The following is a 15,389-nucleotide window of genomic DNA, read 5'->3' as shown; positions in this document are numbered from 1 at the left end:
TTTACATTTTCCACATTGAAATAACAGCGCAAACTGCTGCGCTACCGTTTTCTCAAGACGTAACGGAATGGAAGTAAGCCTAACTGAAGCTCAGGAAATCCCATTGAAATCAATGGGATTTAAATCAGAACCATTTTTTCCGTTCTGCAAGGTCTCTGATGGAAATGCAAAACGTAAATCCCAAACGGTGATGTGAAGGAGCCCTTCGTCAGGCCTTAATAAGTGTGTCGTTCTGTCATTAACCTTCCACCTAATGGTGAGAATGAGGTGAATTTCACAGTGGAAAAGATGCGGAGATTATTACCTGTTTAGCCACTAGATGTCAGCAAATGTAAAAACAAAGCAAAATTAAAAACACAGCCAAAACTAAAAATACGTGTTTTCATAAAACTGATCTTCAAAAAAGGTAATTTCTAAATGACAGACATCCTGGAAAGGACGGCTTAAAACTAACATTTCTTTTAACAAAAAGAAGATCCTAGCAATATTTACAAATTCATAAAGTACAACTTTCAGGAATATTCACGGACAGCTGGTCACAATCACCTTTTTCATATGGGGGTACAGGGAGAAAATATGTGGAAATCTCTGAGCAATATAAAGGGCTTTTCTCATTATCTCCAAAGTGTTTAAAATGAACTTCGCAAAAAGTGACAGATCAAAGTAGATGGTACCTAAATATATAATGGTGGGGAGATATTTTATTGCTAAAATGTTGTGCCTCTCTTAACATGAGGTACATGCTATAACTCTGTGCTCCTCGGATTTTAGATGGAAGAATACAGATGTTCTTCATATGGAATTGGTTGGAAAAATACTGTTGTGTGCTCTATGTATAGAAACATTGTTTCTAGGGCAAAATATAATTAGAATATGGGCCATATGGAGGCACAGACTGTCTATGGGTCTGTAGTACAGAGCCACCATGACTCCATGTATCCCCCTCTAGCTAATGACCAACCTTGAGTCACTGTACACTATAACTTAAAAGTCATGATCGGTTCCCTTTAAAGAAGCTGGCTAATCCTCTTAAACTCTTGAGTGGTGGGGCTCAAAGATGAGGGAACGGGCAATCCAGGAAACTGTGTTTTATACTTAATGGGTGCCCGTCCCAATGCGGTGTCCCTGCAAAATTGGCGTGTCACACAACTTGGCTCTTCTCATCTTGCTGTGTATGTGCGCATCCCCATTCATCTATATGGGACAGCATAAGAGTCACTGTGTGCGCACCCCAAATTCATGGAGACATTGCCCAGGACAGGGGCACCCAGTGAGTATGAAACAGCTTTACAGATTCCCAATTCCCTCTACTTTGAGCCTCAGCTCCCTTTAAATCGGCCTGAATTATGTTGGTATGACACTTACTCAAGATCTACATTTCTTCCCAGGCCCTGTTTAACATTTTTAAAAAATCAAGAAGTCACTTGGCAGGCCTCCTGGAGGCATATATCTATATTACTCCGCAAATCCACACCATTTGCAACCTGATTGGTTGTTTGGATTTACTCATTCCCGATGATTGGTTCATTGGGTTGCCTCATTCACCGTAATTGGTTATTTGGTTTGGCTGATTCACGGTGATTGGTTGTTTAGGTTGGCTCGTGTAGAAGTGCGGAGTAAAAGGCTAATATGCCTCCTGGACAGCACTCCAGTTAATAAATGGCTGCCTATGGAAAGGCATGTGACCAATACGTCATCATGCCTCCTTCACATACATGTGGTGCTACTACACAGCACATCTATAATCATTGTATGCACTGGGATTTGAGTGCACTGTATAGGATTGGAGGAAGCATGATGACATGGTGGTCACAGGTCTTTGCTCCATAACCTATTTTATGAACAGGACCACCATACGGGCTATCCAGAATGCCTGCTGAGTGGGGAGGAAGGGGAAGGGACGGGACACATTGCTTCTTGAAAATGCATAACAAGGCCTGAAAAGAAAAGCTAATTTTTAGAAAGTACGTCACAAACATCATTTACACAGATTTCCTGAAAATAGTAAGAAACTGGTCAACACCTATAACCCTTTCCCGCCCCATGTTGTACATGTAAGTCATGGTAGGGAAGAGGTTCATGTGAAATGCTGTACATATTCAGAAGCTGAGCCCGCGCCAACCTCAAGGGGAGATAGGTGTAACTGACAGTCCAAGTCCCACAGTGGGGATCGCAGAAATTCCCAATCCCTGCTGCTAACCCCTTGAATGCTGTAATTAGGGTTGATTCAACATGTGCAGGGTTAACATAGGAAGTAAGCTCCCTCTGTAACATCACTGGCCCTCTGCCATGCCATTTTGAAGGGCCAATGGGCTGCCATGGCAACCACACACCAGACAATGGCTTCAAGGTCTGCTATTGCTGTTATATTGATAGAAAAGAGAAAATACACTGCAATACAGAAGTACTGCAATGTATTGTATTAACTGTCATATGATAATAAGTTAAAGTCTCCTGCAGGCACATAAAAAGAAGTCCAAAGAAATTAAAATAGTCAAAAAACCCACATAAGAAAAAAACTAAAAATTTTATTTTATTTTTTTGCAAAAAAATAAATGAGATAATACTTTGGTATTGCTGCATCCATAATAACTATCTGTACAATTGAACTGATTGTTTTTAGCTTTTTAACAAGTACAGACAACTGTTTAAGTAAAAAGAAATGATCCTAAATACTTTTGTTCATTTCAACTCTCAAACAAATACAATAAAAATGATTAAAAAAGTCATAATGTACCCCAAAAAGTTATTAATTTATACAACATACTAAATGGCGTATTAAAAAAAAAAACACAAATAAAAAACAACACACATTGGCAGAATTGATGTATTCTTTCACCTGTCCTCCTCAAAAACTAACAAGTTATATAACCCATTATATGGGCACCTAGATGGTACCAATAAATACTACAACGCACCACGCAATGAACAAGCTCTCATATGTCTATGTCAATAGACATTCTTTTTTTTAAAGTTACGGCTTTTGAAAAGTGGAGATGAAAATCCCCCCAAATTTTTGTGACCTTAAATACCAAACTAGGCCGCGTCCTTAAAAGGGTAAATTAAACTATTGCTGTAGTTGCTATAAGTTTATTGGCCTATGTAGATCAACTTCTAATATAAAAAGCCTTTTTTTTTTTTTAACTCTCTTTCGTTATACAGTATAAAGCAAAAAGATATAAAACGTCTTTGTAAGCAGTCTTTCATCGGCTGTTTATATCACTGACTGGCTTATGTGTCTTTCAAAGGATTAGAAATGCCTCTGGGAAGTATTTGTTACTGTACTCCATGCCTACCATTCATGCTCCACTGTAAAGATCAATATTGGCGAGTATATAATGTGAAGGCTGCAAGCTGAATAAATCCTGTGTCACCAAACCTAATCTGGTTTATGTGTGTATGCCCACATAATGAGGAGCGAATTACTAGTCAAGTACATTTGTGGTTAGCAAGTCACCTTCACTATCTAAAACCAGTTCTCTTCCTGGATTTACTGTAGTGTGACTGATGCGCCCAGGCATTACACCCAAGTCATGTAGAAACAGACAGGTAACAACCACAATGTCAGAGGTGCGCTGCTGGACGCCCCTCTACCCCTCCAGAGAACATCATACATTATTCAGAGTTCCCATTGATGAACACCAAGGATTTGATATCTATCTTATAAAGCAATCTCTCTACTCATCAAACTGTGGCAACATAGCCGTACTCACAGGGGTATTTTAAGACTGTAACTCGAGGTTTTGACATTTCAGGTGACATACATACCTGAGCAGAGCTGTACGAATGCAGCCGGCAGAATCCCTTCTCTGCCATTCAGTCGCCCTTTGTACCACTCCGAGTCCAGTCTTTCTATAATCTTTATCTTGTCTCCTTTTTTAAAGGGCAAGTCATCTTCTGTCTCTGCGTGGAAATCATACAGCGCTTCATACCATTCTCCAGACAGTCGGTTTAGCTGTGACCGAAACCAGACATCATATTATACATTACCATTGTGAGAGCGATTGCCAACCATGCAGCCAGAAAAAGGTGGAACACGGCTTTCAAAGTGAACATTTCCCTCTACAGCTGCAGAGTAGATATTGGACCAGACACTACATTACTAAACCTATTCCAGCCATTATCGAGATTCAGAATCAAGTTTTAGTCTGTATTCACACAGGCGAGTGCGATATCGGACCGACATCGCACTTTTTTTTTGCTTTGATTGCCAGAAAACCACAATGTTGCACTTGCAATTTTCTTAAGCATGAAAATCGCATATTTTGCAATAGTAAAAATAGAAAAATCATATTGCACTGGTGTGAAAAATCACATTTACATATAAAGTGCGATACTATGTTTTCAGGCTCCCATAGGGAATAATGGATGATTCTTAGAAAAGTTATAGCAGGTCCTTTTTTTTTTTTTTTTTTTTTTAAAACGATTCTTGTTTATCTCAGACCATCGATCTGAGAAAACAATTGTTCATGTGACTAAACATATTTAAATGAATGTTCTTTTCGTGGGGGTGTTGTTTTGTTTGTAATGAGTACTTATTGGAGAATATGAGCCCTGTATTAGAGATGAGTGAGCATGCTCGTTTAGAGCAATTACTAGAACGAGCATCGCTTTTTTCGAGTAACTGCCTATGCGTGTGAAAAAATTTGGGGGACGGTGCTCGAAAAAGGCCTGCGTCAGGCCGAAACGTTGCTTCTTTTAAAATGGACTCAATAAAAGATACATCTTAGGCCCTCTGCCCACGGGCGGAAATTCAGTGGCGGGATTACCCGCAGAATTTCCGCCCGTGGAAGCTGCCATAGGATTGCGTTAGAAAACGCAATCCTATGCAGACAGACGCGATTTGTCTGCGCAAAATCTTGCGCAGAAAACAAATTGCGGCATGCTCTATTTCTGTGCGGGGCTCTCGCCTGCTGGGGAGAGGTGAGTGCCGCACTGGTCCCTGCAGGGGCTTGGTTTCCCAGCAAAACCTTACACAACAAAAAAGGGCAGTTCATTCAAAACAGATTGCCATGACAATATGAAACGCATACCTGTGCAGAAGATGCAGATGGTTTATTCTTCTGTGTATCCCAGGAATCAGGGGCTAAAATGGAAAACAACAACTTGTACAGTTTTTGCAAGAAAGATACCGGACAGACTAACTTACGGTACATCCACAGACCTGCAGCAAGTACAATGGTGTCCAGTAGAGAAAGCTTTCTTTGTAGAAAACATTTCTTCTCCATAAAACTGATTTACCATGTAAGGCTCTAACAAAACAAACTAGCATTCATGTGGTCTCCGCAGTTCACAAAATTACCTGCAGTCTTGTTTGGCAAATCTTCTATGATTTCAACAAAATTGATTGGAAAAATGCCAACATGTCCTTTCAGCTCTCCCTTAACCCATTCCTCATTAATGTATTCTCTCAGAGTGATTGTGTCGCCCTCACTGAAGCTGAGCTCATCCTTCTGATCACCAATAAACTCAAAACGTGCCACGCAACACGGACCCCTGGAGAGAGGGAATGACAAATGGAAAAAAAGCGTTGCTCATGAATAACATCTGCAGTTAAGTACAAATCCACCATAACAGCCATAGAAAATTCAATTATTCAAGCAGCTTCCCAAGTGTAGGTAAAATTAGCTTTTTCGGTTTAAAGAACAAGTAGCCATCAGTAAATCTTCACTGGCGTATTAGAGAGAGCTGCACTCCAATCCGCTAATATATTACTATTATCAGTATCCACCCTCTATAGAAGGAAGTGACCTGAAAATAGGCTCCGCTAGGCTTTCCCCCACAAGTCGGCAGAACACAAGTCACCGATTATGGCAACCTGTATTCTTTCTGTGGTGCAAAAAAATGCAAGTTGTAAAATAACTTGTGTCCCTTCATAGGTACAGGGAAGCTGCAGAGAATTTGACTTCTTAATGGGATTTCTACTGTTATCAGAGCACTCTCATGCAAACTGTAACTATACCGATAACACAAGTATATTAGGTAATTGCTCTATATTAAATTCCCCACTTCACAGATTAGACTTTTTAAAAAGAAGATAGCTTAATTTTTATTAGAAAGCTTAATAAAACCATATACACTAGGGCTAGACAGCTGAGGCATAGAGCCCAAACATGGTGGGTGGGCCTATGCGCATCAACAACAGACAAACAATTATACAACACTCAGACAAATATCCAAAGAGAGGGATTGGCCTCTCCTCACGGGTCACAAGTTGTGATTACACAGTCAGCCCAATCAGAACCCAGTGTCCTAAAGGGCACAAGGATTTGTTATAGCCTCTTATCTCAATTTGTAGAGGAATTTTTCTTCTGTCAACTATACAACAGAGCCTGGTGGCTCTATAAGCTCAACTCAACGCGTTTCACCGCCTATTTGGTGGATCCTCATGAGATGCGATAGTCTAGGTTTACAAGACAGATATTACTAGAGATGAGCGAGCATACTCGTTTAGGCAAATTACTTAAGCGAGTATGGGCATTTTTGAGTGCATGCCTGCTTGTATAAAAAGATTCGGGGGCTGGCGGGGGTGAACGGTGGGGAGAGGGAAAGGGAGAGGGAGAGAGAGAGAGAGACCTCCCCCCCCCTCGTTCCGTGAATCTTTTCGGGCAAGCAGGCATGTACTCGAAAATGCCCATACTCGCTCGAGTAATTTCCCTTAAGGAGTATGCTCGCTCATCTCTAGATATTACCACTCAACATTGTTACGATTTAGAATTTGGTGTCTGTGGATGCCGCTGAGTAGATAATAACAGCGGTAACAAAAGGGTATGATAACCCTACTAAAAGAGTGATCAATAGCCTGCTAAATCCAATAATTCACTGCCATGTCTAAAAGCAGTTTCCTGATGGTGGGGACTGCTTTGCAGTGCGCAGGGTAGGAGGAGGTTTTGTGAGACTAGTTGACTGAGTGCTGCCAGCGGGATGATACCTATCAAGGCATACACCAGTCTCTATGTCTACAGCTCCCCCTTAGATCAACATGCACACAAAAAAAAAGCAGCAGGGCCTCTGGCCTTGATGGTAGGTCAGGGCTGGTTTTGGGGCAGGACTATCTCGGGGGAACTACCTTCAGCTTCAACTCTTGACTCCTCCTTCTGATTGTAGCAGAAGTAATACCAGTGCCTACTTATACATTCAATATATATCATATTTTATATATGGATTTATTATAAATTGCTATCTTGAACACTAATATATATATTATTAGTTTGGCAATGTTGCACAGTTTCTAAAATGGGAATTATAGATAAATAAAATGCAGCTTTGCAATCAAAGTCATTTTATGGGACAGAATGGCCTTAAGGCCGTGATTTTAGAGTAAAGATTGACTTATTGGAATAACCATTATATAATCAGTATAATATGAACTCTAAAATCAGAGAATGCTAAAAACACGCGCTAGCAAGTATTTTGTAAAGTGCACTTACTTTACATTCGAAGCTGCAGGATTTTTCTTCGGATGACCCTTATCTGCCAGATCAACCTAAACGAAATGTATTTAGGAAATTATATTTGTTAAAATGCCTAGATTCCTATAAAATGCAGAAGAGGTTATGCATCACATCTCAACGATCAGACTGAGGGGACACATGTTATAGTTTAGCCAAGGGTGAGTTCACACTTCTGTTACGGCTGTCAGTTAGGATTCCGTCTCTCTGTTCCATTTTTGGAGAAAAAAGAAGGGACTTAAAATAGAAATTGTTTTCTTCCTTCCTGATTTCAATGGGCTTAAAAAACAAACAAACAAACAAAAAAAACTGAAAGCAAGTAGAAGCTTTTCAGTTTGTTTCCATTCTGTCAGGTTTCCGTTCTTCTTGTTAACAGAACGAATAGCGCAGTTTGCAGTGCTACTTGTCTTGTTAAAATAAATGGAAACCTAATCAAACAGAAGCAAACTGAAAGCTCTCCGCTTACTTTCCATTTTTTCAAAGTGCCAATCTGGTGACTTTTTTTTCTTCCTCCAGTATATGTTTGTGAGCCAGTGTTACCTTAGTTAGTCATGTGATTTAAATTCTGTCAAGCTCAGGTCTACTTAGGGCCATGTATTAATGTTATAGTCAAATACTCAGTTTGTGTGATGCTGTTGCATAGATCTACCACAGAAGGCGTAATATATGACTAATTAATCTATAATACTTGTATTTTGAAGCCGGAGTAGGTACATTTCTGCTGAGTCCAATTCCAAATCCCTGTGCCAATAAAAGCCACGCTTTATTCAATATTTGACCTTAGAAGTAGGGCGTCATACACTGCGCAGTTCTATGCTTGTCATATGACAACTCTGTAGAAATTTCAAGGTTATACGAATACGGAATTACTTACCAGGATGCGGACATGATTGGCAGGAAATATGCCAGTGGTTCCTTTACATTTCCCTCTGTACCATTCTCTGTCTATTTTCTCCAGCAGGTATACAATCTCCCCTGAGCTCAGACTTAGGTCATCTGCATGTTCTGGAAAGTACAAAATATTACAGAAAGAGAAAACAATGCAGTAATCCTGATCAGGCATCTTTCTGATAAATCTAGTCACTGGCTTGCATGTTGCAATCACCCCCTCTAAAACAAATACGTTTATTTTAAAGGGGTGGTCTGGGACTTTGAGCGTTTTTTCTATTACTCACCTGACAAAAAGTATATATTTGTGAGAACAAATATATACTTTTTGACTTAGTGTGGGACTTGTAGTGAACCTTATTTATTGTTATTCGTTGGTGCCCGCCCTTTACTATTATATTGATGACCTATCCTCGGGACAGGTCACCAATAGATTATCAGTGGGAGTTCGATTCAGAGTGCTGCTGTTAACATGGACAGCGCAGTGGCCCAAGTTGGCTTTGCAGGCAAAACTCCCAATGAAATCAATGGGAGCTGGGCTTGCAGTACCCGACCAGGGCGCTGCAATGTTATCTGCACTATCTGCTTCTAGCATTAATCACATTGATAGTGGCCTTTGCAATCAGCCGAATGGCAGAGATCCCAAGTGGCAGACCCCCGCTGATTCTTTGTTAACCTATCCTTGGGATAGATCATCAAATTAGTCTTAAGGCCCATTTACCCGCAACGATTATAGCTCAACAGCCATCGTTTAAGCGATCATCGTGTGTAAAAACTCCCATCTTTCACTCTTCGGCTGAACAATGATTTTTAGGTGAGCATAAAATCCATTGTTCAGCTGGAGAGAAGATAACACGGACCGCATCCTGTGTTTGCCATCCATGGTGCTGTATTCTCCATGGGAGTGCTGATTACATTGTATTCAACTTGCAGCCCCGCAGCAGAACAAAGAATGCAGAGAACAGATCACCTGCTGTTCTCTGCATACAGCTCCTGGAGGCTCACTTACATGCAAATGAAGGTGATAATCTTACAAACGATTATCTTTGCATGTAAATGGCCCTTTAGACAAACCCTTTAATTAAAATGCAAAAAGTTTTGTCAAGTAGTAGTCATGCCACTTTTAAATACACTATGATATTGGTCTAGGTTTTTGGATGCAGCGCTACTGTGCATTAAAATGAATTCTTTCAATTCTGCCTCCCATGGCCTATAGCCAACGTGGTGCATCAACTTTGTGCACATGTCTTATGGAAGAAACACTAAGACTGTGGCGAGCCATCTTCCCATTTGTTTGCTTGATTTGTGAATTTTTTTGTATTATACAAAAGGGACCCAAAAAATGTGTCCACACTTGAATAATAGTTATAGATGCCCTTTTTGTAAAATCCAAATTGAATTATGGTAGCAATATGTAGTATTAAATGGTCTCTAAAGATATCAGTATTTACACGATTGCTAGAGTTGTCATATGGCTGTCAGGAAAATTAAATAGAATGGCGGCAGCACGCTTGGCTTTTGCGCGCAAACTTTATTTGTATAGTAGTTTACTGAAACAAAAAACGCTGTACATGGGCAATGTAATTCTGTATGTACAGCATTTTCATACGCACCCATAGGGAAGAATTGGGCTCGATTACGCATAATATGCAGTAAAATAGAACCTGCTGCGTTCTTTTTTATGCAATGAATATAGGCAAATGTGAATGGATCAATGAAAATCAATGTACTTTCATTGATTCCATTCACCGCGTATTATACACGCGTAATACACAATTAAATTACACCCGTGTGAGCAGAGCCTTATAGTCATCATTTAATGTCTGTATAACTCTGGTAATAAAGCTTTTATGCTGATATTTTTCATGTTAAAGTGTGTATACATTTTTTGGGCTATCCTGTATGTTCATCTGATGAGCTTTTCTGAAATGTTCAGACCAGTAACAGAGAAATGTTTTATGCTGAAAATGACAAGAAGCTATTGTAAAAGTTAAACACACGAACCACCAGGGGGCACTATTGCTGACACTGCAATAGAAGTAAAGCTAGTGCAATATCTCAGTATTTTATGAAACATTAGCTTATTCCATATACTGTGTATTACTTATGTCCTTCCCATATACTGTGTATCATTTATGTCCTTCCCCATTTCCAAACCTTTCATTTTTCTTGAAATATTTACAGTTAATCACGTGTGAAGAACTAAAATTCCAAAATAAATACAACCACGACGTATACACGTCATATAAAGGGAACGCTCAGGCCTCCCTCACATCAGAGGTCCTCGGTTTAGTGTTTTGCAAAGTGGAGGAGGTACAGAGACTGTGATAATGAGCTGACTGAGATGTTTAGCACATTACATCATGGTGAACAGTCTAGCTATCATGGTAATTACCTCAATCACATAGCATTTCATAGGATAGACTACTGTTGTCTTAACGGCTTAGTTTTGGGTGCAGGACAATCATTTATACACAGTATGGCAAAGGAGCTAGGCTGTGTACAAACAGGAATCAGTTGATGTGTTAGCCTCTTCATGTGTTAACCTGTTCGTGCAAGAGCTGTAAGACAACATATACACGCAAAATCTAGAATACTAAGCTTTTTACCATATGCCAAAAGCAGTCTAACTCAACAATAAGTTTGGGGGTGAAGGAGGCTGGGGAACAGCCAGGAAGCGAAGGTACTTTTTTTCTTTCAGGTCATTTAATTTATCACCTAGCTGGATACTCATTTTACCGACCTTGGAGTGAGTCAACCTTGTGCCGGCTACCCGAACCACGCGGGGATTGAACTCGCAACCCTTAGGTAGTGAGCAAGAGTATAAACTGCATACTGCTGCCTCAACACTCTGCGCCACACAAGGCCACATGACAACTTTTGAAGGAGGACGTATCTACAAGCCAGTGAGAATTTTAAAAAAGTGGGTGTAGGTGCAACCTTCTTTAAGTGAAGCAAGAGACATTAGGTTAATTTATTTCAGCTCCTGTTTTATTTAAACCAACAGACGCGTTTCAGGGATGCAGCGCCCTTTCCTTAGGATTTTGCTGGGGATACACATCCAGGGATTTCAGCGCTGCAATGTGCGTTTCAAAAACAGAGCTGAAATCCCTGGCTTTAATAAACTATCAGCAAAATACTAAGGAAGGGGCGCTACAGCCCTGAAACGCGTCTGTTGGTTAAAATAAAACAGAGGAGTTGAAATAAATTAACCTAATGTCTCATGCTTCTCCTAAAAGAAGGTTGCACCAACACCCACTTTTTAATTCTCACTGGCTCAAACATAAAGAGAACTCGGCTTACCTCCAGCAAAGTCATGCAGCACCAATGCATGAGGTGTATGGCTGTCCTCCATTCTATAGGGTAACTCCTGAAACAAAACAAACAGAAGTAAGAATCTCATTTAACATGAAGTGGTAAGAGCATCATAAAGAACTAGATGAAATGAAATGCTTTATGACGGCAATTTGGTCAGAAGAGGAAATTAATCAGGTAAGCAATAACTATGTAGAACTGACTGTATTCAACTGAGCACAGGATAGCGTAGGCTCAGGGTATAGTGCGCTACCATACTCTTAGGCCTCCCTCGCACTGGCACTTTTTCCCCGCGATTAACGTGACGTTTTCAGCACCGCGCAAATTGAGTTATAACGCTCTGATTGTTTTCAATGGAGCCTCTCAGACAGCTGCTCAATCGCAACGCTTTCCAGTGCCGCGATTTTCGAGTGGTCCCTATTGTATTTTTGACGTTTAGCGCACATCATCCATGATGAGGTATGCTAAACTCGGATGTCAGTTGCAGGGAGCTGCGGCCGAAAGTGAAAGTAAAGTTGCAGCAAAGAGCGGTGAGTGAAATCGACGGCACTTTGCCCAAAGCCTGGGAGGCCTTAGGTCACTCTCAGACAGGCGTTTCTTTCTGCGTTTGCAGCGCAGCGCAGAGCTAAACGCGGTCTATCACTACCATTGATTTCAATGGGGATTCTCAGACAAGCGTTAAAACGCAGTGCTTTTAAACACTGCGTTTTTCAAGCGCTGTCTGTTCTATTTTCATGCGTTTCTGTGTTTTAAAATGCAATGCTTTGCCCATTGAAATGAATGGGGTGCGTGTTCAGCGCTGCTGAAAACGCAGTAGAATGTGATTACCGTGTTTTTGGCCGCGTTTTCAGTTGCATTTGTTCAGTTCTGGCGTTATCAGCTTGCTTGGCTGCGTATATAAATATGTGGAAATTGCAGCTGAAAACGCATTGTCAATGCAGCTGAAAACGTCGTAAACGCAACATTTAAAACTATTGTCCAAATGACCTATTATTTTATTATTTGACTCAAACTATATGGTAAACATATATTATAATTAGAGATGAGCGAACGTACTCGGATAGGCACTACTCGTCCGAGTAATGTGCCTTATCCGAGTACCGCTGTACTCGTGCAGAAAGATTCGGGACGCGCTGCGGAGCGGGGAGCTGCAGGGGAGAGCGGGGAGGAACGGAGGGGAGATCTTTCTCTCCTTCTCTCCCGGTTGCTCTGCCCCGCTCCCCGCTGCGACTCACTTGTCAGCAGCGGAGCGTCCCGAATCTTTCAGCACGAGTACAGCGGTACTCGGATAAGGCACATTACTCGGACGAGTAGTGCCTATCCGAGTACGTTCGCTCATCTCTAATTATAATAAAAAAATATAGTTTTGTTTTTTTTAAATTAAACTTTCCATTTCTCTGTATTAAATTATCCCACTTTACAGTAGACCAACACTGTTTTATAGAGATACTTTTCAGTATGGAAGGCTTAGTGGGTGCCAGCGGAAAGCTTGTTGAGGCTCAATAATTCAGTTTGCCAAATATTCACAGCACTCCACATAATAGTATGATGTTCAAATAATAGAATGTATTGAAAACTTTACATCAAATTATAAAATGAGTGCCGTCAAAGAGTGTTGAAATCCCACAGGATTGACCAGAGGTTTCAGTCCTCCTACAACTTAGTCAATGGTATCTGTCTAGAGAGGCAGCACAGATTAGAAGAGTAACGTCATATGGCATGTTAATATTCATACAAGGACCTAAAATTAAAGAAGACCTTTCACCACAATCTTGATGTGTGTTTTTCATTAAAATTCATTGTCCTGACCCAAAGTAAACATTTTATTGAATATAACAAATTAAAAAAAAAAATCATTAAAAGGGTTGTCTGGTAACTGGACAAACTTCCTCCGATAGCTACAACTACGTTAAAATAACAAAAAAGGAGCATACTCGGTCATGGAGATTCACCGCTGTTGCCCTGCAAACCTTGTGGTGTTTGTCGTCTAAGATGTCATCACAGGAAGTTCCCTGACTGCTGCAGCCAATCAGAGGCTGCAACGTCACCGGCCATTCTTTTGCCATCAGTTCTCTCATCCTCGGCGCCACGATGCCAAGAGTTCATAAAAGTGACCAAGTAGCCTAAAAGTGTCCAGTAACTAAACAACCCCTTATTAGTACCCCGGGATCCTCTGCCGTCCGCTCTCAGAACATAAGATCTCATATCGAACGTTCTGGCTTTAAAAAATAAAAAAATAAAAAAAATATTGCTATATTCTGTATTAAACTAGCGGTTAACAATTGATTGCGAACGGCTTTATTAATACAGGAAAGTGTTTTATTTTATTTTTTTAACCAAGAGCACAAAATCTTACATTCTGAGAGTGGAGATGGCTGTGTGGGATGGCAGGTCGTCTTTAAAGAAAGGTGAGAATATCTAAGTGGAGGTAAGAGAAGAGGGAAAATACTTCCCAGTTTAGAACCATAAACGTTTCCTGTTTAATTTCAGGCTTATTGCCGTGATACACGCAATTTAAGATGGTGTATAGGGAGCCTACAGACTATGTTACCTATATAACCTCTTCCTTATAATGCGGCATAACATGCTTTGGTTTGAAGCCAAACAATCTCAATCGCCTCTCTCTGAAGATAAACCTACCTTTTGCTTATTTTCTGAGCTGTCATCGAGTGGTGTGATGATCTTCAAATGAGCCACTTTTACATCCCCGCTTACACCTCCCTTTTGGCAATAGACATGATTGTTATCTTTTTGCTCCAACAGCACGACCACCTCTCCACGCTGCATGTATTATACAAATAAAAAGTAAGAAATTAAGAGCTATAAGTACTCCATCATCATTATGCATACATTAGATGACCTAGAACGAGCCATCTGGTTAACCCCTCAAAAGGGGTTTTCTAACATTTTGCATTGGAGGCAGTTAGGGGAATGAGGTGTCTAAAAATAAAAGGCACACATACTAGACTCTTTTTGCTCCCGCTTCCCCGCCACGACAGGGATCTGTTTACAGCTGTAGCGGTGTCACGTTGGTTGTTTGCCCACACGGCCACTGTAGCCAATGATGTCTTGTAAACCTGTCTCAGGACTTCAACATTAGAAGCCCATGTGGTAGGTTTAGGGGACGTCACCAGGCCTGCAGGAAGAGCGGCGTCACTTGTCAAATGCTGCAGTGCCGGACTCCCGAAGCGGAGGTCTAGCACTGTGGCGAACATATTTCTTTTAAATAATTTTGGGCATGTGAAGCCCGAAATTTTATAAACAAAATAACTCAGAAAACCCTTTAAAAGGACTTAATTTTCGGTTTTTCCTCCCCAGTTTCCAAAAATCTAAACTCTAATTTTTTTGCCAACGTAGCTATCTTAGGGCTTTTTTTTTTGTGGGACGAGTTATATTTTTCAATGGTACAATTCAATGTGGAATGTAATGACGTTATGTATTATTTTTTTCTGCAAACATTCATCATGTGGGATAAATAATCCATTATTTTGATAGATTGGACTTTTGAGGACACCACAATACTAAATGTCCTTTTTTTCTTTTTCTCAGCATTTTTACTTCCCGTAGGAGACTTGAACTTGTGATCGTTTGATCGCTTATCCCACATACTGCAATACTTCAGTTTTGCAATATATGGCATTCTATTAGCGCAAGCCACATGCCATTTCTAATAGGCAGAAATACATGGCAGCCCCAGGGGCCTGCAAAAGGTCCTGGGCTGCTTTGACAACCAAA

At 40.5% G+C, this 15,389-nt stretch overlaps 1 protein-coding gene across 1 annotated transcript in view; it reads right to left on the bottom strand.

Annotated features, from left to right (window-relative positions):
• The window catches only part of SH3D19 (SH3 domain containing 19), a 98,469-nt gene that overhangs the window by 12,502 nt on the left and 70,578 nt on the right, over positions 1–15,389 (bottom strand). Inside the window, exons 13-19 of the mRNA XM_066573654.1 lie at positions 14,295–14,435; positions 11,643–11,709; positions 8,326–8,456; positions 7,431–7,486; positions 5,303–5,496; positions 5,034–5,086; positions 3,769–3,955 (exon numbers count right to left, since the gene is read on the bottom strand). Of these exons, the coding sequence (XP_066429751.1) occupies positions 3,769–3,955; positions 5,034–5,086; positions 5,303–5,496; positions 7,431–7,486; positions 8,326–8,456; positions 11,643–11,709; positions 14,295–14,435 (829 nt within the window). The remainder of the gene's footprint in view (positions 1–3,768; positions 3,956–5,033; positions 5,087–5,302; positions 5,497–7,430; positions 7,487–8,325; positions 8,457–11,642; positions 11,710–14,294; positions 14,436–15,389) is intronic.

This window comes from Eleutherodactylus coqui, chromosome 7 (genome assembly GCF_035609145.1).
Source record: "Eleutherodactylus coqui strain aEleCoq1 chromosome 7, aEleCoq1.hap1, whole genome shotgun sequence".
Taxonomy (NCBI): Eukaryota; Metazoa; Chordata; class Amphibia; order Anura; family Eleutherodactylidae; genus Eleutherodactylus; species Eleutherodactylus coqui.
The sequence above is the reverse complement of the archived record's forward strand: the minus strand, read 5'-3'. Positions and strand labels throughout refer to the sequence as shown.